The sequence below is a fragment of the Mus pahari genome, chromosome 8, assembly GCF_900095145.1.
Source record: "Mus pahari chromosome 8, PAHARI_EIJ_v1.1, whole genome shotgun sequence".
Lineage (NCBI taxonomy): Eukaryota > Metazoa > Chordata > Mammalia > Rodentia > Muridae > Mus > Mus pahari.
The window spans coordinates 12,317,047-12,339,048 of record NC_034597.1 but is presented as its reverse complement, the minus strand read 5'-3'; the positions used below and the strand labels follow the sequence as shown (position 1 = coordinate 12,339,048).

The 22,002-nt window shown below is 50.7% G+C and overlaps 2 protein-coding genes across 5 annotated transcripts in view; one reads left to right on the top strand and one right to left on the bottom strand.

The window, feature by feature from the left end:
• The window catches only part of Ndst2 (N-deacetylase and N-sulfotransferase 2), a 10,965-nt gene extending 8,017 nt beyond the window's left edge, over positions 1-2,948 (top strand). The window contains exons 10-15 of the mRNA XM_021203365.1: positions 984-1,107; positions 1,232-1,406; positions 1,607-1,777; positions 1,863-1,972; positions 2,110-2,212; positions 2,310-2,948. Coding sequence (XP_021059024.1) covers positions 984-1,107; positions 1,232-1,406; positions 1,607-1,777; positions 1,863-1,972; positions 2,110-2,212; positions 2,310-2,435 — 809 coding nt within the window. The 3' untranslated portion in view covers positions 2,436-2,948. The remainder of the gene's footprint in view (positions 1-983; positions 1,108-1,231; positions 1,407-1,606; positions 1,778-1,862; positions 1,973-2,109; positions 2,213-2,309) is intronic.
• A 120-nt stretch (positions 2,949-3,068) lies between these two features.
• Zswim8 (zinc finger SWIM-type containing 8) lies at positions 3,069-18,984 on the bottom strand. 4 transcript variants are annotated; one of them, XM_021204031.1, is made up of 26 exons: positions 18,486-18,984; positions 15,562-15,715; positions 15,227-15,321; positions 14,744-14,916; positions 14,476-14,583; positions 14,257-14,338; positions 14,015-14,135; positions 13,359-13,560; positions 13,024-13,199; positions 11,658-12,642; positions 10,584-10,715; positions 10,266-10,445; positions 9,984-10,167; positions 9,665-9,763; positions 8,695-8,819; positions 8,019-8,259; positions 7,769-7,927; positions 7,462-7,690; positions 7,008-7,300; positions 6,642-6,865; positions 5,026-5,514; positions 4,658-4,817; positions 4,360-4,536; positions 4,102-4,221; positions 3,679-3,857; positions 3,069-3,549 (listed from the first exon to the last, which is right to left on the bottom strand). In XM_021204031.1, the coding sequence occupies exons 1-26, from the start codon at positions 18,691-18,693 to the stop codon at positions 3,346-3,348; spliced, it is 5,499 nt and encodes a 1,832-aa protein (XP_021059690.1). In that variant the 5' UTR covers positions 18,694-18,984; the 3' UTR covers positions 3,069-3,345. The 4 variants fall into 4 exon arrangements, with proteins under 4 accessions (XP_021059690.1, XP_029397331.1, XP_021059689.1 ...); XM_029541471.1 differs by having other exon boundaries at positions 3,679-3,789; positions 4,634-4,817; positions 18,486-18,966; XM_021204030.2 differs by having other exon boundaries at positions 3,074-3,549; positions 4,634-4,817; positions 18,486-18,935.
• Positions 18,985-22,002: the final 3,018 nt, after the last annotated feature.

Sequence of the window (22,002 nt, the reverse complement as noted above, 5' to 3'; positions counted from 1 at the left end):
GAACTCACTCTGTAGACCAGGCTGGCCTCGAACTCAGAAATCCGCCTGCCTCTGCCTCCCGAGTGCTGGGATTAAAGGTGTGCGCCACTACCGCCCGGCTAGTTATTTTCACTGTTTTGGTTTGTTTGGGTTTTGGTTTTCTTGGGTTTTACTGTGTAGTTTTGGCTATCCTGGAACTCCTCAAACTCCCACAGATCTTTGCCTGTCTCTGCCTCCCGAGTGCTGGCATTAAAGGTTGCGCTACAATATATATTTTTTAAATTTTGTTTTTTATTTGTTTCGTTTTTGAAACAGGGTTACCCAGGCCAACCTTAACCCTCTGATCTCTTTGCCTCGGTTTCCCAAGCGCTGTGATTACATTTGCAAGCCGCTGTGCCTGGTTCTCTCACAGAGTTTAAAAGATGATAAACAGGGGCCGGGGTGTTTGCTGATCATGTACAGAGCCCTGGATTCCAGCCCCATCATAAAGCCAGTATAGTAGAGCAGGAAGGATCAGAAGTGAGGCCAGCCTAGGCCACATAAGATCCTGTCTCAAAAGTCAATTAGATAACAAGCCTTGGGTGTAAAGGCTTATAATCCCAGTACCTTGGGCAGCACAGACAGGAGAGTATCAGCTTCAGTCCCTGCCTGTGCAGAGCGTATTCAAGGATGCCTGCGCAGTTTAGTAAGACCTAACCTCAAAATAAGAAAAGCAAAGAGGTCAGAGGCCACAGCTCGATGGCAAAGCATCTACCATTTGTAAAGGCCTAGACTCAGTCCTGAGTGCTAGGGAGGGGGAATCTCCAAGCGCTTCAGATAAGGCAGGGTGAGAGCCACAGGCGGCATTCCGGGGCATTCCAGGCCTTTCCCAGGCTTGCTTTTGCTCCCTTTGCTTCGGCTGAAGGGAGTTTCACAACCCACGAGTGAGTGTTTCCTTACTTCCTTCAAACTCCTGCTGTTGGGCAGGCTGCTTTTGGAACAGGGTGGCCTTTCTCTTCCTGCAGGCACCACGGCTATTCACTTCTTCCTGAGCCTGCACCCAGCTGTAACAAGCAGTTTTCCCAGCCCCAGCACCTTTGAGGAAATTCAGTTCTTCAATGGCCCTAATTACCACAAGGGGATCGACTGGTGAGACAGGGTCCCCTTATGTGTTCCTCAGAGCAGCACTGTCTTCTCCAGCAGATAGCCAGCCTCGCCAGCTCACAAAAGTCAGGGCTTGCCACTGAGGTCTCTCTTCTGTGCTTCTCTCTAGGTACATGGACTTCTTCCCTGTTCCTTCCAATGCCAGCACTGACTTCCTGTTTGAAAAAAGTGCCACCTACTTTGACTCAGAGGTTGTACCACGGCGGGGGGCTGCCCTTCTGCCAAGAGCCAAGATAATCACTGTGCTCATCAACCCTGCTGACAGGGCCTACTCCTGGTACCAGGTGTGTCTGAAGTGAGGGACACATCAGGCCTTCAGGGAGACGGGGAGAAGGTAGTTCCTGCTAGACACAGAAGGGAATGAGAGTCGGGAAACTAAACTAGTCCTTAAGGAGGGGTACCAATGCTGTTGTCACTAGACAAGAGTATAGCCGGAACCATTGTCAAATGAGCACCTTGTCCCTTTTTATTCTCTGTCCTGCAGCACCAGCGAGCACATGGAGACCCCGTTGCTCTGAACTACACCTTCTACCAAGTGATTTCAGCTTCTTCTCAGGCCCCTCTGCTACTTCGCTCCTTGCAGAACCGTTGTCTCGTTCCTGGCTACTATTCCACCCATCTTCAACGCTGGCTGACTTACTATCCCTCTGGACAGGTACGGCCTCCCCAAAGCCATTATTAGGGTACCCTTCATCCCTGTCTTCTTGAGGATTGAGAGGGAACCACTCCCGTCCCTTCAGTTGCTGATTATGGACGGGCAGGAACTTCGTGTCAACCCAGCAGCCTCAATGGAGATGATCCAGAAGTTCCTGGGTATCACCCCCTTTCTGAACTACACGAGGACCCTCAGGTGGGAGAGCACAAGCCAAGGGAAAGAGGTTCTGTTTGGAAGAGACATCTCTCCCTGTGGGCTAGGAGGGTAGGGTGCCTTTGTGGGGCTGGGATCCCCCTTCTCCCTGACACCTAATGGCCTGTTCCTTTGAGTAGGTTTGATGAAGATAAAGGCTTTTGGTGCCAGGGCCTTGAAGGTGGTAAGACTCGCTGTCTAGGGAGAAGCAAAGGCCGGAGGTACCCAGAGATGGACATGGAGGTAAGTGGGACCTGGGTTACAGCTGCCACTCCACCTCCAGGGTCTCACCTTGCTGTATCTTTAATATTTGTTTCTCCTCACTTTTTTCTCCTGTCAGTCTCGCCTTTTCCTTACCGATTTTTTCCGGAACCATAATTTGGAGCTATCAAAGCTGCTGAGTCGGCTTGGCCAGCCAGCCCCCTTGTGGCTTCGGGAAGAATTGCAACATTCCAGTGTGGGCTGAGGCCACAGTCTTTACCAGCAAAAAAGCCTGCTAACTTCACTGAGGGGCAAGCAAGCCTTAGAGCAGAGCCCACAGGGGGATTAACATGGCCTGGCCCCTTACCCCTCTACCTCACTGGCCCCCAGGATTGGAATGGCTGAAAAGGGAGAGGCATCCATCTCTTTCCCATAGTTTTGGGACCTAATAAAGGGGCTTCCCTTGGTATCCCCCCATGGTACTAGGTACCTTTGACAGATGAACCTGGGAGGTGAGGAAGAGAGGGTCCAGGGAAGGAGTAGAGGACTGTATTCAGTGGTTTCCTTCCCCATCCCCAGCAGTTTACCTGTCAATGCCTACCCAGGAGAAGCCCCTTTGCTGTGGCCTCTTTAGTCAAGACAATGGGATCTACCTGTGGCCTGGCCTCTCTAGTGTCATTCACATTGAATGGAGATGAGGTCAGACAGTTGCTCATAGAGCCATATATGAGCCCTAGCTGTGGGCTAGAAATGTCCTTAATAAACATCCTTATTTTTCTGTTTTGTCTGCTTCGTTGCAGTGGGGAAAAAAAAAACCAAACAAACCCTAGACTACAGCAGGTATCAGCAGTCTTTTCACAGCACTTCCACACAAGGAAGAAGGCAAAGACCCAGAAAATAGAGTAAAAAAGGAGTTTATATATTTATAAATGCCAAATAAATACCAGAGGCCACCCAACGCCCTCTCCCAGACAAAGCTGTCTCCCCCAACCCTAGACTTCTAAGGTCTGAGACATCTTGGCCCCAAGCTACAGCCCAAGAGCAGCTGCCAGTCTGGGCTACAAGGGAATTGGGTGGGGATGATCTGTCCAGCCAAGAGTCGCGTGACCCTCTCTGCGAGGGCCCCCCATAGCCACAGGCCCGTGTCCCTAAATAGGGCCCTACAGGGGCCAGAATCAGGGGGAGAAGGTGGTTATCTCCAGAGAGACCCGTTGCCACAACTCCTTGGTCTGTTTGCTGCGCTTGAGGTTCTGTAGGATGTCGTTGAACTGCATCATGCCCATGGGTGTCAGGCAGAAGGCGCTGCGGGCGCTGCGGATTGCATTCACAAAGTCGTCGTAGTCGGCAGGGGTCAGGTGAATTAAGCGGTGATGGATGTACTGGAGGGTGGGTTGGAGGAGATCAACACAAAGCACACAGCTGGGACCCCACCTCCCTCACATGTTGAGGGGTCTGGTCCAGCTGCCCAGGAGGTGTTCCACCCTTCTCCATACTTCCCGAGTTATCACCTGCATGTATGCCTGCTGACAGCGCTGCACCAGTTGGTGGAAGGCCGGGGCTCGAAGATGGTTGTGGGCATGAATGGGGTTCAGCCGCTGCAGCGTCTCCATGACGATCTCCTGCAGCACAAACGGGCTCAGCACCCCCTTGGCTGCCCCCACACAGAACTGGTGCACGTAGTTCACTCCTGGGGGGCAGGGGAGGGGCATGAGACGGGGGTGGCCACCTCTGTCCTAGGGACCCACTTATATCTCAGCTCTAGCCTGACAGAGATCCACCCTCCACCCCAGGAGCTGAGGTAATCCTCCACCCCCTGCACACATACCCGACCAAGGCCTCAACTCTGAGCAAGAGCTAGGAAGGAGGTCTGGGATAGGAAGGGAAGGGAAACAGGACACGGGGACAATGGTCCTGGGGAGGGGAGGTGTTACCCAGCTTTGCTGCCAGCCCCAGCAACCATTTGACATCATCAGTGTAAGGGGGGGAGCGGGAAAAGTTGTTGGGGTGATCGTTGTGTGCCCGGCGACCTAGCATCTCCAGTGCCAGCATCCCTAGGAAACACAGATGGGCACACAATAGGATATATCCATCACCTTCTCCCCCATCCTGGTCCCTGACCCACAGTAAACAAATGAAGAGCCCCTTGCTTCACTCAGCTGTAGGTAGGAGTACAGAAAAGGACTTCTTACCAACACGGTAAGCAGCATGCAGGTGGTGCAGGCTATGTGGATTGACCGGTTGACTGTGTGTCTCCTCTTCCGGTGGTGGAAAACCCCCGCTTACCAGAGGGCTAGGCTGTGTGGTCAGAGCAGGCAGTGAGGCACCCTGGATGGCTGGAAACGTAGATGCTGGATGGACACTGCTCACTGAGGGGAGATGGAAAGCCATATGAGAGAAGAGGTGCAGGAGATGCCCTCTCGCCCTCCCTCCCTCCCATGTCCAGCGCACCTCCCCTCCATTCACCTGCTCCCTGTCCCCGAAACTCACAAGCCACACTGGTGGGCAGTGGGAGCCCTGGTTCTGTGTGGTAAGGATGGACTGTGATGGGAGCCATAGAAGGGACAGGGAAAGATACAGCCGTGGCAGCAAGCGAGGGAGGAGTCACTGAGTAAGGGTATTGTGCCCCCAGGAATGCAGGATGCACACCCTATAGTAGATGGCAAAGGAGAGCAGATACTAAGTCTCGTTAGGTAACAAACAGGCATTCTTACATTTCTTACATAGTTGCCTTGGTTTCCCATTTCCCACCACCGTACTAGGGCTAGTAACAGCCCTAGTACACACCCAAAGTACTCCAATCCTATGAACTAATGTTCTCCACATGCCCCACACCATCTGTGAAACACCAGACTCACCTGTGGATATGCAGAGCTGGGCACAGGGAAGACGGCAGGCCGGGGCATATGAGGCATAGGGTGGGCAGGGTGAGCTGGGTGGGTGAGGTACTGAGGGCTGCAGGGCAAATGGGGCTGGAGAGCAGTGTAGGGGTGCAGGCCAGGGGAGTGGCCATGCCCCAGTCCTGGACCTGGATATAAACTGGACCCCACTGAGATGACCGGAACCACTGTGGCTGCTGCTGTCACTGCTGCCGCAGCCACTGTAACAGGTTCAGTCCCTGGGGCAACCCTACCCTCAGGGAGTCCCCGCCCAGCCTCCCCAGCGGCCCTCATCCCACTGCCACTACAGCTTGTAGCTCCTTCACGGGCTGTGGACGAACCGCCTGCTGTCTCCTCATAAAGCCAGAACCACTGATGAGCAACCTCAAACAGCACTTCAGGGTATACGCCCCCACCCTTGGCTGCCTCTTCCACGGCCATGCAGGCCTTCTCCAACATCAGGTTATCCTGGAAAGGAGCAGAGCATCAGGGGGAGAGGCCCTACCCAGGAAGGAGGACTGATTGAAGGGGCATCAGAAGTCAAAGTCACTGACTGACTCACTGACTTTAACGGCAGTGAACTTCACACAGGCACCAAACAAATAATTGTTCCCTCGCACACACCCAAAGCTCATCATTTCTCTGAGTTCATCTCAGGAATCAGCCTGAGCCCTGAGTAGTCGGCCTTCCATTTGCTTGTGTGTGTGATGGGAATAATCCTAGCTTTAGGAATATAGCAGAATGCATGCATGCATACATACATACACACACACACACACACACACACACACATGGGAATAATCCTAGCTTTAGGAATATAGCAGAATGCATGCATGCATACATACATACACACACACGTAATAGAATACAACACATAGTATGTATCCCTAATTTGAAAATGGAAAACACTAAAATCAGAAACTTTTTGAACGGCAAGGCTCATTGATACCTCAAGAGGAAAATACCATGAAATATGCCTTCATGCACAAACAGGGCTGGAGACTAAGTCAGTTGGTTGCCTGATCTGCATGAGGCCCTGGATCCAATTCCTCTGCATACATGCATGCATGGACCCAAACCTAGTTTTGGGTCCCTTCCCCAAGATCACTCAGGTTTAAGAAAATACTCTGAAAACCTAAAATCCAAAACACTTCTAATCTTGAACCTAACAGAATCTCAACCTGTAATATGTGAAATGTTACAATGAGAGAAAAAATTAGATTCTTCATAAACTCCTGAATCTGAGGGAATCAAGGGAAGGTCCCTAACCCACAAATAATAGCATGTCCCAGCTACTCAGGAAACTGAAGCCGAATTGTAAGTTCAAGCTCCACATAAGAACTTAGACCTCTTGGAAGGGAGACAGGGAGAGGAGGAGGGAGGGCAGGCTGCCAAGCATGACAACTTGAGCTTGATTCCTAGGACCCACACGGTATAAGGAGAGAACAAACTTGAACAAGATGTCCTCTGACCTCCACACACACTGTGGCACATACCCCCACTGCATCATGTACACACACAAAAAAATACATTTTTTAGAGGAAAAACGTTGGGTGATGTTCTCCCATGCCCAGAGGGCTGAAAGCAGGAAGTACCTGTTCCTTGCACTGCACCAAGGCTCGCTGAATCTCATTGGGGTTCAGTGCATGGGCATGAGGCAGGCAGCTTAGAGCCAGCTCTGCCGCTGCCCTCACCATGTTGGAGTCTCGTGCCCGTGACGCTCTGTCAGCCAGCGATGCAACCTCAGGGGGTGTCAGGTGCCCATCCCAACATTCTACCAATATAGTCAAGGCTGCACTGCCAATCTCCATCGCCTGCCCTTCAGAGAGAAGAACAAGAAGCAAAGTGGGCATCTCTGGAGGTCTGGGGATGAGATCTTTCATCAGATCAGCAATGTCACAAAGACACAAAGCCTTCCTTGTCACCTCCATGCTGTATGCAAATAAGGACACTGGATTTACCTGTAATCCAGGACACATGGGAAGAATAGGTGCGAGAGAGCCAGTTAGGAGAGACAAAGTTATGCAGGCCTAGGGCATAAAGCCCAATCTCAAAGGCGCAAAGGTGCAGGTTGCGGTGAGGACCCTGGTGGCCTCCTGAGGAAGATGGATGTGTGAAAATGGAGGTGCTGCTGTTGCCCCCTGCCTTGATCAGAACTGTCTTCGCCAATTCAAAGTAGAAGTGTGCCGCTGCCTCTGACGGCTGATTGGGTACGTGGGGGGCATGACTCTCAGGGCGGCGGCCTTTGTAACACCTGATGGAGCAATGGGGTATAGACAGGGTTGAAGTCCCTTCAGAATGGAGTCCAAGTAGGTTAGGTGGGACCAGGGTAAGTAAGGCTGTTGGGGACAACAGTTGGTCACACTAGGAATACGGTTTTAAGGATGAGCTAGATGAGTCCTTCTCTCTACTGACCTGCCAACGTCAACTGTCTTTGCCCGGGCCCCTCCACTGGCACTAGCCCGGCGGCTTCCACTGGAGGATGAAGAGCCCAGAGAGTCTGAGGAAGAGCTGCTAATGCTGTCACTGTCTTGTCCTCGACCCCAGGAAGTAGGGGCCCAGCCCCCTCGAAGTGGCCGTCGGCTTAAGGTAGGAGAGCTGTCCGATGTGGTTTCAGGGGCACTGCTGTCAATGCTGGCCATGCCTAGTACCCCCAAAATAAAATCAGTCTCCAGCCTTCAGGACTAGCCTTCCCTCCATGCCATCCCACAAGCTGTTGTACCTGTGTGTTTCTTTTTGGGCCGCCCTGGAGAGCCCCAACCTCGACCATTATAGCCTCCACGACTGCCAAGTGCTAGGCGGCTAGGAACCTTCCCCTCAGGCCGTGGAGTCAAAGCTGCCTCAGGTGGGAGACCTTCACAGGGGGAATGTGGGGAACTTTCTGAGGGAGAAAACAGAACACTGGAATGAGGCAGGAAAGGGCGCAACCTGACTGGACCACCCACCCGCCCTACCCAGTTCCCCCACCTCACCAGGCACATTCTTCTCTGTGAAGCCCTCAGTGGGACCTGGCCCAGCCCCTGCCATATTCCCTGGCTGAGCAGGCCCTGCAGAGCTTGAAGTCAGTGGCTGCAGGGCCCCGGGAGCAGATGGGGCCCCGTGCTTTGAGGGAGATCTCTGGTTGGCTGTGGCTGGCCGGCTGGATGAGTAGAAAGAACTCAGGGTCTGTGGCTTATGTGTCTGGCTTTCTCGGTCCAAGAGTTTGTCTAGGATCTGGAGAAGAGACAAGCAGTAACATGACGTCCTTTATTTCCTGAATTTTGTTACCTTCCTTTCTTCTTGAAGCAGCCTAATGCTACCTCCTCAGAAAGTCTTTCCCCAGTTGTAACTACAGGATAACCCCCCAGCTTACATGTCTTGGAATCTTCCATAACACTTACCTGAGGACTGAACATACTGATATTCAATAAATATTGAAATAAATGACTGATTGACTTTATGCTCTCTGCTTCTCTTCTTCCACCTCATGCCCAAGCATACCTATAAGAACCATTGGTCTCTTGTTCTTTATGAGAAGTCTCCAAAATTCTCTACTTACCTCCTACACACAGACCAGTACTTTGGTCATTGTACTGGAAACTTGTGAGAAAGATTGTGACATTTTGCTCGCTCGCTGCCTGGCAAAAACCCAGTATCTCAGTCCCTTACCTTCTTGAGCTTGGCCTGGTCATCCTTGTAAGTGATCATGAGTGCTAAGGCCAGGTCACCCTTCTCCCGACGTGTGCCTTCACATAGGAGGGGATGTTCTGCCTCACTCACTGTTGTCTTCATGCCTGTGAGGAGGGTCTCTTGGGGATTAGTGTTTATAGCTCCAAAGACACCAAAAACAGACAAGCCATGCCCAGCTACCAGTTCATGAGAAAAAAGTCCCCACTGCCTACACCCAACTTTTTCAAGACCTTTGTAACCTGTTGTTCTATTCTACTGGAATTAAAGGTGTGTCTTACACACCCAGGCACATCTAACTTCTTGTTTGATTGCTTGCTTTTGTTGTTGATGTTTTTGAGGCAAGATCTCATATAGCACAGGCTGGCCTCAAACTTGCTATGTAGCCAAGTATGAAAATGAACTCCTGATCCTACTGCCTCCACCTCCCAAGTACTGGGATTATAGGCATAACCATCATATCTGGTCTTAGAACTGAGTGTGTTTCTTACAATTTCCTTTCTACAGCTCCCTGATCTTTTAGTTGACATTACATAGTTGGTCACCTCCCTGAGGCCTTCCTTTAGATTTTTGGTGTGCTGTCCTTTAAAATACCCACTGCATGTAACATTTAAGTTTTATTTATTTTTATGTATGTATGTATTTTGTTTATATGCATGTGAGTACCATGTGCTTAATGTGCCCATGGAAGACAGAAGAGGTCACTGCATCCCTTGGGAAATGGAATTACTTATAGTTAGCTATCGTGAGGGTCCTGGGGATTGCCCTGGGATCCTTCAGAGAAGCAGTAAGTGCTGTTAACTACTGAGCATCTCCAGACCCGCTCTAGATACTGACTGTGTAATAAGCCATGACCAGTTGCTTCGCACATGTCATCTTGACTTTCCCATCACAGCTCCTCCAGGCCTGGACCAGGCTTTGCTCATGAACATGCTCAAGACAAGACACGTACCCAAGGCAGCAACTGCTGCTTCAAATCCTAGCTCCTCATCTCCAGGCATCTCGTTAGTCCAGTTTCGACTTGGGGGCCGGGAACCCGTGAGAGAAACCACTAGATGGAAATTGGGTTAAGTCAAGCAAACCAAAGTACCTCAGAAAAAAACTGCAAAAGAATCTAAGACCCTCATTATCCAAGACCTACCCAGGAAGCTGCCTGGTGGGTCCTAAAGGTAACTCTGATAGAGCCTTAGAACTTTTAGTTTTCCTTAACAAAAACCGCCCCTATCCCCCAACTCCCAAGTTTCCCACTTACTGTAGGGTATTCATTATACCTGGAGCACAGAGAACATCAAAGATGAAACTGGCCAACATGAGGGGCAAGACAGGCCGATAGTCACACAGTGTGCCCTCCCGAAGTTCTTCTGCCCGACACCGAATGGTACTCATTTCACTGGGACCCCGCGGGATCTTCTTCAGCAGAGCGGCTACCTCAGATTCCTGATACGCCAACTTTACCTGAGAGTACAGGAAGGAACTCAGCCCTCCTATACCTCAATGGAGATCAAGTTATAAGACCCGGAAAGGATTAAGGAGAAGACAAATAAATCTCTGACCTCCAAGGCCTTGGTTGAAGCAGGAGGCCGCTGTAGCTCCAACGCAAACATGCCAACTCGGAAGGCCAGGTTGTGGTGCTCGGGGCGCTCACTAAGCACTGTCAACAGGAAGGCTGCTTTGGTCAGAGTGTTGGTAGCCACCCAGGTCTGACGGCTTGTGGACACCTTGTTTTTCTTGCCCTAAATGGGAAGTGCAAAGAGTTGGACAAATGAGACTGTTTTACCTCAGTGGAGATAGGAGGAAGCTCTCACTTGGAGTGGGGAATAGGAGCAAGGATAAGTGGGGCCCGGAAAGCAAAGGAAGGAGGTCGCTCTCACCTTGGCAGGGGGCGGCTCTACCTTGAGGTCAGGTGGGTTGGCTAGCAGGTCCTGGGCAAGCTCCACAGTGAGGCGGGAGGCCTCATTGCTGTAGCCATGGGCATGCAGGGCCTCAGCACAGGCAAACAACACCTACAGGACACAGGACCGAGAGACTATAGGCCTTCACTTGGAGTACATTATACTTGATTACATAGCACAATATTCCTAAAGCATTGGGTGGCATGGTGATCCTGGGCATACCATAGGAATTCAGTCTGGTTACAGACACCACTATCATTCAACATGACGTGATAACAAGTATTGCTGAAAAAGGCCAAAAGAGGGAGCAAACAAATAGGATAACTCATAGGGTCTTAGGTCAGAAGAGCACTGCTACTCTTATCTGTGAAAGTGGGGGGTCATCTCAGGTACCCTCGGCTAGGAAAGCCAGCAGAGGCTGTGGGAAGCTAAGAGAGAGACTTCTAAGAAGACAAGGTCTGTTTTATTTGAGGCAGCGTCTCACTATGTGACTCAAGTTAGCCTCCAACTTGAGATTCTCCTACATCAACCTCTAGAGTGCTGGGATAAGAGGCGTCTGCCACCACACCTGGCAGAGAGGGATTCTAAGTACGACAATCGTGTGCCCCTCTCTCTCAGAACTTTAAGGTCTCTGAGAGCTAACCAGGCCTGGTGAGAAGATTGTTCCTGGCAGAAAGGCCAGTCTATACTGAGTATGTGGGCAAGAGGGAGCATGGCAAGCCCCAGGAATAAGAAATACACAGTGGAAGAAAGACAAATAACACCAGAGAGGCTGGCAAAGATCAGATGGGGTGGAGCCCACAGGCCACGCCAGGAGCCTTCAGTTTGACTCTAAGGGTAGCAAGCGACCACTGAGGACTCTGAAGTAGCACACTGGCACAGCAGCTGAGAAGTACCCAGTAGAGAGGGCAGACCACAGACCAGGAGGTTAGGGTGCCCTACAGAATGTAAAGTCATGCTAACGATCTGGACACTTCCAGCCAGATCCACGGGGCCCCTCTTAGTCATTTGAAAAGAACACCCCACAGTCCCTCTCTTCTTCAACCCCCTCACCTCCATTCGGCTCTCCTGTTCCAGTGGCTTCAAACCAGCAAACAGGTCATGCTCCTCCCCAGTCCCGCCCTCCGCCTTCTCCTCCTCGCCTCCAGCCCCATCTTGGGCATTCAGATAATATGCTTGGTAGTCATCATCCTCCTCTCCAACTGCAGGAGCTGCTTCTTTGGTTTTGTGTAGCCCACTGCCACTGTCGTCTGTGGAAGGGAGGTCATCCCGGGTACAGACCTCCCCAGGCAACAGACCAGGGTGGCCTGCAGAGGCTGCGGGAGGCTCGGGCCCTTCTGAGAAGTACACACCAGCATCTTCCTCATAAGCATCAGGGGGCTCAGGAAGGAAGGTGGAAGGGCCTCTGGAGCCAACCGAGGAAGGGCAGGGTGGAGGGCTCTCAGGGAATCCACCAAAGGTGCTGGCCTCTGCACCCAGGGCCAGGCTGCTGTCATCCAGGCTCATCTCTGCTAGGTCTGGTTCCAGGGAGCTGTCTTCACTGCTTAGCCGCCGTTTGTTCCCACTGCCTGCTGAGCTCTTGCCCCCGCTGCCAGTCCCACCCAGTACCTTGGCTTTGCCCCCACTTGGACCCATCTTATGCAGAGCCTTATCTCCTCCTTCGGCAGAGAGGCGGCGGGGGCCCCGCTGTGAGGAGACCCCCTCACCCAATCCTTTGCGTTTGGCCCCAGGTTCCTTGGGCCTCACAGTTGGCTCAGTAGGAAGAGGTCGGGGCCGGGACTCTTCCAGGCCCCCAGATCTAGAGGCTCCTGGCCTAGCAGGCAGGGCCCGGGCCCAGCACAGGGCTAGCTTCCGGTCAGTGCCACTGTAGGTAACACCAGGAAGAGGATAGGCCTCTTCCCAGTTAAAGTAGCAGGCCTCCACAGCTGGCCGGAAGCCAGGGAAGAGCCTCTCCAGGGTCTTCTTGTGCTGTCCCCGCTTGACATTCTCAATCACCTTCAGTTGCCACTGACGCAGCTGTGCACACAGTTCCCGGCGGCTGTGGGAACAAAGGGCAGGAGGCTGTTAGAGGGATGACAAGCAGTCTGTACTGAGAGTGGAAAGAAGGAGATAAACAGGAATTCTCCCTCAAAGACAGACATAAACAAGAGGCACAGTGGGGAGGGCCTGCTCTTTTGGAGCCAGCACTCTAAGACATCAGTCCATCAGTCATGGAGTTTGGAAAGTGAGTCTTTTTTTAGGGAAGGAGAAGAAGAAAGCCTGTTAGAAACAGGACTCACAAACCCCTAGTAGTAACATCAGTGCTCAGCACTTCCCATCCCCTAGGTGAGAGAAATCCCTACACTCAAGCAGACTGTTCCATGTGCAGGCTGTCCTGGGCTGGCCTTGTCAGAACACAGTAATCCTGGGGAGGACTCACCGCTGAGGGCTGAGGGCAGGGTCCAGCACAGCCAGCCTCCAGAGGGTAACCATCTCGTCGCACATACTTGCACATGCATGGGCTGCTACCTCTGACTGCCCATTGCTACGGCCTGTGTGACCACTGGCACTGCTGTGTGAAGCTGAGGTACGCACACTATACCACCAGCCTGTTATCTGGAGGCAAAGAGAGATGTAAGGTACATAAAAGCTCAGAAAAATCTAAAAAGCCCTTACCCTCCTCTATGTTCCTGTCAGAAAAAAGAGAGAGAGAGAATAAGATGAGAGAGGGAAAGAAGGAACTACCACAGAGCTTCCCCAATCCTGAGGTGTCACCTGTTCATAGGTGAGGCACTGGTCAGTGAGTATTTCCAGCAAGGGGGCAGCATTGCTGTCCCTTCGCTTGAACATCTCTCGAACAATGCTAAGCAGGTTCCAGACACCCTCAGGCTCTCGACCCCTCAGAGGCCGCAGCAGACATGCCCATTCAGCAGCAGCAGGAGGTTCCGTGGAAGAGAGATACATAGAGTTTACATCACTGTAAAAGGAACAGAGAAGGTGACTAAGGGGGGGGAGGCTGCTGCCTGAAGGAGGTAAAAACAGCAGGGCTTTGACCTAAAAGGGGATCCTGACCCAGAATACAGAGTACAGGGGGAAAGACAAAATTCTTCTTCACCTTTCTCTGCATCTGTGTCAATATGATCAGCCAAAGGAAGAAAAGTACCTCTGGCTCTACGCAGATAGGAAATCACTGACTGTACAAGGTCATCATCAACCACTGAGTCATCACTGATGCCCATGTGCAGGTGCCATCCCCATCACTGATGCCATGTGCAGGTACAGTGCCCATCACTGATGCCCATGTGCAGGTACCGTGCCCATCACTGATGCCCATGTGCAGGTACCATGCCAGTGCAGTGATGAGAAGGAAGAAAGATTACCAGTAGCCTAAGGAAGGTACGTACTCACCACAGATTTAGTATGCAATTTACCTGAAGACCACAGGGGAGGGGCCACAGAACTTATGCAGTGTCTTCTTTATGTTGTCAGTGAGTGTTGACTCATCCAAATACCAAGTGCTCTGGTCTGAAGCTGAGGGCCCTGCTGTAGGGTCTGCGGATGACAGGCAATCAGTTACCTCTTGCTAAGGACCCAGACTCACCTAACAGCACGGAACCGTTAGGAAGTGACCCCTGTGCTAGCAGCCTCCCTGCTTTCCACCTCACACCCTCACCTGGAGCCCCGCACACTGTGTTGATGGCTGTGGACTGGGAGGAAAGGAGCTCATCTAGAAGGCGCTGGGCTGTGGGGAGGATCTGAGGGCGAAAGGACAAAGGCACAGAGAATAAGGCACAGGTGAATCCAAAGAGGCCAGGGGGGTTAAGAAAGCCGAAAAGACAGCTGAGGTGAAGCCTGAAAGCCAGCAGTGAGAAGATGTCCCAGCCTCACCCACCTGCTGAGGAAGCTCACTGATAAGGTACTGAGCAAATTTTTGAAGCTGGTCCCTTTGTAGCCGAGACAGGGACTCTGAGACCGGAGCCCGCAGGCAGACTGCAGATGCCTGAAGGAGCAAAGAACCATCTGAGGAAAGGTTTTGGAGCTGACACTGGGGAGAAATGGGCAGAGGGGAGGTAAAGGGGCTCACACTGTGGCTAGGCATGCAGCAGAGAAGGGGGGAATGGAGCGCTGGGTAGGGCCAGGATAAATTGGGAGGGCCTCACGTTGTGAATGCGGAAGAGGCAGAGTGCCACAACATGGGTGCACCATTTGGCTCCGGCCCCACAGGTACAGCTACAGGAAGTGACCCGGCAGCGGTCAAACATCACAGCTACATTGTAGGCCCCTTTGGGAGGGACCATTTGCGGTGGCACCACTGTAGCACTCAGATGGAACCCTAGGGAGAAATAAGAGCAAGATCAGAAGTAGCTGCCAAGACCAAAGTCTCTGCCCTCCTCCCTGGGCCCATAGTGAATCCCACACGGGCTTGTTTTGTTTTGTTTAAAGACAGGGTCTCTCTGTAACCCTGGCTGTCTTAGAACTCACTATGGAGACCAGGCTGGCCTCAGACTAGTAAGAGACCCACTGGCCTCTGCCTCCCGAGTGCTAGGATTAAAGACATGTGCAACCTTGCCCAGCCACAAAGGTTCCTAATCTCCACCCAGTGATGGGAGGGGAGGTTACTCCAGGCACGCCGGAACTCTTACCAATCTGCAGTGGGTCTTTCACAGCCCTCATTCGGAACAGCTGATCCCCGCGCTGGAACTCATCGGCACTGCCATTGGCTAGGCATGAATACAGACTGGGGGAAGAAGAGGACTTGGCCACAACCCAGCAAATAACCTTCCACAGACCCTGAGAGACACCATGCTCTAGGCCATTCTCTGTGAGCACTCCTTAGGAGAAAGCCAGGGCACGTGCCCGCCTCCCTTATCTTCCTCTTAGCTGTTCCAACTACAGTATCTCTTTTGTTCTACACAAAGCCCAGCAGCCAGTGTGAGATCTTACAACTCCATTCCCATTATCAGTACTCTGGACTCACCGAATGTCCTCTTCATTCTCAGGGAAGCTCCAAAAAGCAATTCGGAGTTGGAGTTGTTCTGGCACTGGAGGATAAACTTTCTCTACCACTTCAAATGGGATGTGAAATGCCACCTGCTTTGCTGACAGCTCCACCAATGGGATTACCAATCCATCTTCCAAAACACAGAGTGGGATGGTGGAAGAGAAAGGGCCAGAATTATTTTGCAATAATTACTTGGAACCAGTGCCACACCCTGGGCACCTGTGCAGCAATATATATATATATTGGTTTTTCAAGACAGGGTTTCTCTGTATAGCCCTGGCTGTCCTGGAACTCACTTTGTAGACTAGATTGGCCTTGAACTCAGAAATCCACCTGCTTCTGCCTCCCGAGTGCTAGGATTAAAGGCATGCGCCACCAGGCCCGGCGTGTGTGTGTGTGTATATACATATACATATATATATAATATTTTTGTTTGTTTACTTTTTTGTTTTTGTTTTTCAAAACAGGGTTTCTCTGTGTATATCTGACTGTCCTGGAACTCATTCAGTAGACCAGGCTAGCCTTGAACTCAAGAGATCAGCCTGCCTCTGCCTCCTGAGTGCTGCCTCCCGAGTGCTGGGACTAAAGGCATGTGCTCTGACACCCAGCTATATTTTTAAGTTTAAATGTTATATTTTTATTATATGTCTGTGTGTGAATGTGTGCATGTGAGTATAGGAGCTCATGGAGTGCAGAAGAAAATGTCAGACCCCTGGAGCTGGGATTACAGGTGGTTGTCAGCCATCACACACGGGTGCTGGGAATTGAACGAAGGGCTGAGAAAAGAGCAGCCAGCACTCAGCCCCTTTTTGTCAGGGTATAATGACTCTTAAAGCTCCCTTTGGGAGAGGGGAGATGGGCATTCTCCAGCCGCACAGAGTCAGGTGGCCAGCCCTGGTCCAGAACAGAAGATACCAGGAAGATTCTAGGAAACTTCTGGCCAGATAGGTGTGTTCTAGGACTCGAGTAGGTCTTCCATCTACTCTCAGGCCTCAGAACCGAATTTCCCACATTCTCCATCTGGATTACTATTACACTGCACTGTCTCTTTGGCCGTCACCTCTGGCTGCCGTCACCTCTGGCAGCCATCACCTCTGGCTGCCGTTTTACTTATCACCTCTTCTCTCAATGACTTCCCACTAAGGAGGGAAGATGAGCCAGAACTCAGAATAATTAGGGACCCCATGAGGCAAAGGAGCCTACAAGGCCCACACAGTCTGACTTCTCATCCTTGAAGCCAGGGGGAGCTAAGTACCCCAGGATTCCTGGCTGTTGCTCCTGAATTCCCCTGGAATGGGAAGGAGTTAGCACTCGAGGTTTTTCTACACTATTTTAACAGTAGTCATATAACAGACTACAGATCTCAAAGCAAACAGTTACATTAGAAGATGGGGTGAAAACATAATCACAGAACAGAGAAGAACCTTTTAAAAACAACAGCAACCGTTTTACGAGCAAGCAACTGAAGGTGGCTGAGGAGATCATGGGGGAAGAAATGGTATATTCAGGCCAGATGTGAAGGTTGTTGAGGGAAGGTTAAGACCCTTCCAAACTATACAGCCAGATCGTCTCAAGAGGCTAGCAGGCAGGGAGGGAAGAAAGAGGGCAAAGATCTTAACCTATGCAGGACTGCATCAACATGCTGAAAATCTTTACCACCATGTTTTTAGTTATTTCCCCCCAAAGTGAGACCATCCACATTCTCACATATAAAAGTAGGGAGATCACAAAAGATCCACATTGAAGCTGCTTGTGACCGACACATGTATGTGTGCATACACATACACACAAGCGCTCTCTTTCCCAACAGAAGCTGAATACTACACTCCTAGAAAGTGGCATAGGCGAACTCCTCTGGATCCTAACGGGGCACCAGAGATCTCTGCAGCTTGCAGAACAGGTCTTTTGGAATGGCCTAACTAGAACACATACATTAACCCTTTCAACTACTGAAGAAAGCCAGCTTCCACCGAGGCCCAGGACAAACCCCCGCCTTGGGTTGAGTGGAGGAAAGATTCCCAAGCCTCTGGATTTCCGTCATCTTTATTCGCCTTTCTACCCGCTCCAAAAGCAAAAGTCTCCATAGCACTAACACATGACTTCATTGGACAACCAAGAACGAAGGAAACACAAAGGAAAGGTGCTTCACGAGGACAGCCCCAAGATAACGGCTGGCCCTCCTCAGACCTCAGATATACAAGTCCAAGGCTCCCACCCACTGGTTCCAGCCTTTACATCTAACAGATGCCAGGAGTCTGGTTTAACCCTATGGATTATAGCATCTCCTCCCACAGGCAAGTTCACTTCCACTTTCCTCTTGGTGGAATACTTTCTTGGTGCAGCTTATGAGGAGAGATTAATATCCTGGAAGCAAAGCAACCAATGCACCATCCCATAGCGTGACACACCTCAAGGGATCACCTTTTCACAATCCGCGACTAACCACAGTCTCTCCTGCCTACTTCTGGTATACTAAAGGCCAAATTCCGTCAAGCATTCTTAAAACAGTGAAGGGGTATTCTCCCATATTTGGTCTCTCACGCGTAAAGGAATAACAAAAGATCTTTCTGGCCAAGCCAGGATGTTCTTTGCCACAACACAAGCTTATGTGAAGGCGCGCAAGTGAGTGTATTTCTTTCTTTCTCTCTCTCTCTCTCTCTCTCTCTCTCTCTCTCTCTCTCTCTCTCCCCCCTTTCCCCTCCCTTCTCCCCTCTACCTTTCTCCCCCACGCCCCCGCCCTGCTGTTAAGGTGCCACCCCATCCCTGGAAGGCCAGAGAAGCGAGTCGTGAAGTCGGCTCCAAGCTTGGGACAGCTCCCGGGTCCGGACAGCTCCCTAGCAAGGCCCAAGCGGGTCCAGCTTGCTCCCCTCCCCCTCGCAGTCTTCCCCGCTCATCCTCACCTCGCGTTCTGGTACCGCCACTGCCACCTCCGCCACCGCCTCCAGTGGGGGAATTGGGCCCCGCTGACTGTTTGCGCCATCCTCGCCAGTTCTGGCAAAGGCTCTCGGCCTCGGAAATGAACGAGCAGAGTGAATCCTCCTCAAAGCGGTCGGAATCCTCAAACGAGAAGCGCTCGCCGTCCTCCCACTCCGCGAACATCAGCTCCATGGGGCCAGCACCCCCCGGGGCCGGGTCTCCCCCCGCGGATCCGGGGCCTGGGCCGCCGGCCGGGGACTGAGGGGAGGCCCGGGGCCTGAGGGGCGAGCCGGGGCTGGGGGTGGCCGGGGCGCTCAGGGCGGCCGTGCCGGGCAAGGATCTCGGGCCTGGGAGGGACACCGGGCCGGGCCTCACCCAACAGCGAGGTGCGAGCGGGGATTGTGGCCAGCCTGCGAGACTCGAGGCCGGGACGAAGCGCTGGGCGGCCAGGGCCTCTAGGCGGCTGCGGCGCCGCCTCCCCCATCAGCTGATCCGAACTTCCGGCCGCGCCGGCCATCACTACTTCCGCCCTCGCGTGCTCGAGGACTGGACCGCGTACGGGCGGGTGTAGGGGACATGTGTGTGCATTGCCTGCAGTTTTCTCGAGCCCACTCTCACACACCGCTCCCAAAGGAAGAGAAAGAGGCCACAGATTCCAGCAATCACTTGGTACCCATAGTGTCCCCAGAGAAGAAGTGGACACTGTTCACATCGAGAACCGCTGGCTGTCAGGGGGCCGTGAAGTGACCATTGGCTAGGTTATTGTCACGCTTCGGGGATAGGCCTAGGCCGCATTGCCTTCTGGGAGTTGCAGTCCAGAGCCTATAATCCAGCCACTTTAGCTTTCTAAAGGGGAGCGCCTGGAAAGAAAGCATTTGATTTCAGGAAATGGATGGATGTCCTTTTCCTCCGTACTGCTTTTGAATCTGGGGATTTTTAATCTGCGAGTGTGCGTGTGCGCGCGCGATGAAGACCTTTTATCAGTATAGTGAAGTCAGTGGATGCCTTCCACCTTGCCTGATTGTTTATGAATTACACATTAATTAGGTTTAAATACAATTATCGAGACATATAAAACAAACGTGTTACATAGTACTGTTTATTTATACATTAAAAGTCAAGATTGGTAGGGTATTTAACTCTTACATTTTTGGTTGTGAGCCCAGCCTTTGTTGGCCAAGCCACCTCTTCAGCCTCGGCAGCATATTTAATTGATAATGTTTGCCTAGCATTTACAAGGCCCTGGGTTCTATGCCACTACCCACCCACCCTTGATTATTTTATATAGACACGAATGCTACTGTTTATTGTATCGTACAACCCTGACTGAAATGCTGAATTTCAGCTGGGGCTAGATATATTTCTCTTCATCCCAGTTCACAGACTTATTAGGCTAACGGGAATCTACTGACACACACACACACACACACACACACACACCCCACTTAGACTAAAGTATCCAAAATACTGAATTTCTTCATGTAACTAAAAGACCCAGCTTGCAGAACCAGGCAGTTATAGTGGAATACACGACTATGGGGAAGTCTAGCTATTGAGAGATAAAGAGGAAAGAACCCTCTTCACTGTAGTAATTATCACACTGGACCATGGAGAACTCTGATTTCTATACCACATTAATACTATCAGCTACTAAGAAAAGGCTAAATTGATTGTTCCCAGAGGGGCAGAACATATATAAAATCCCACACAATTATTCCCACTATCAGAGGACAGTAAGTACTATCAGCAAACAGGAGAATGGAATAATAATAATAATAATAATAATAATAAGAAGAAGAAGAAGAAGAAGAAGAAGAAGAAGAAAAACAGTAATTTACAATGAATTGCCCACCAAATCTTAGTCATACCACTTGGGAGAATTAAGTGGAAAGTCACTGAAATATTGACACATGATAATCTACTCTACCTGATTATATAGTAGAAAAAGAAAATAAGCAGGGCGTGGTGGCACATGCCTTTAATCCCAGCACTCAGGAGGCAGAGGCAGGCAGATTTCTGAGTTCGAGGCTGGCCTGGTCTACAAAGGGAGTTTGAGGCTAGCCTGGTCTACACAGAGAAACCTTGTCTCGAAAAACCAAACCAAAAAAAAAAAAAAAAAAAAAAAAAAAAAGTTAATAGCCAAAGTTATAAATAGTGCTGCTTACTTATACATTAAGCAAGACTTGGCAGAGTATTTAATTCATTGTAATTTTTACTCTTACTTTTCTTTTTTGGGGGTGTTTGTGACATGTTTTCAAAGTGTAGTCCTGGCTGTCCTTGAACTCTTTATAGACCAGGCTGGCTATAACTGAGAGACCTGCCTGCCTCTGTGCTGGATTAAAGATGTGATCAACTTTTTAAAAAAAAAAAAAAAAAGATTTTTGTTTTGTTGAGGGTCTTTTTATGGCATTGCTCAGAGATCTGCCTGCCTGCCTTCTAAGTGCTGGGGGGGAAAAGGCATGTACCACTGTCTTAGGGTTTTACTGCTGTGAACAGACACCATGACCAAGGCAACTCTTATAAGGACAACATTTCATTGGAACAGGCTTACAGGTTCACAGGTTCAGTCCATTATCAAGGCAGGAACATGGTAGCATCCAGGCAGGCATGGTACAGGAGGAGCTGAGAATTCTACATCTTCATCTGAAGGCTCTTAATGGAAGACTGACTTCCAGGCAGCTAGGATGAGGATCTTAAGCCCACTCTGACAGTGACACACCTATTCCAACAAGGCCACACATGCATATAGTGCCACTCCCTGAGCACATATACAAACTGTCAGATCCACCATATCTAACATTTTTTTTTTTATTGTATATATCTGTCTCTAATTGCACTTGAAGGCCCCAGAAAAGGCTATCAGGCTCCATGGTGCTAGTTACAAGAAGCTGTGAGGCACCTAGGATGGTCCCCAATGCCAGTCCACTACAAAAGTAGCAAGTACCCTTCAATGCTAAGCCAGCTCTCCAGCCCCTAAATATATTAACTGTACAAATAAAATAAGATGTACCTACAGAATCTCTGGGTTATCAGTATATGCACTTGCTTCAGTAAGCACTTCGGACAGACAATTTGTGAAGTATGTACACACTGTAAAGAGGCTCTGCATACAGACTTCACTGCTACTTATGTATCTAAAAGCCAAAGGACTAAATGATGTAAAGGACTTGAAAGTCAACAAAAAACATCCAGACTTGCTCATCAAAAGCATATTTGGACTGGGCAGTGGTAAAACATGCCTTTAATCCCAGCACTTGGGAGAAAGAGGCAGGCGATCTCAGAGTTTGAGACCAGCTTGGTCTACAGAGTGAGTTACAGGACAGCCAGGGATACACAGAGAAACTCTCTCTCAAAAAAGTAAAAAGCAAAAACAAAACAAAAGAAAGGAAATGAAAAGCTGGGAGTGGTGGCACACACCTTTAATCCCAGCACTCGGGAGGCAGAGGCAGGCGGATTTCTGAGTTCGAGGCCAGCCTGGTCTACAAAGTGAGTTCCAGGACA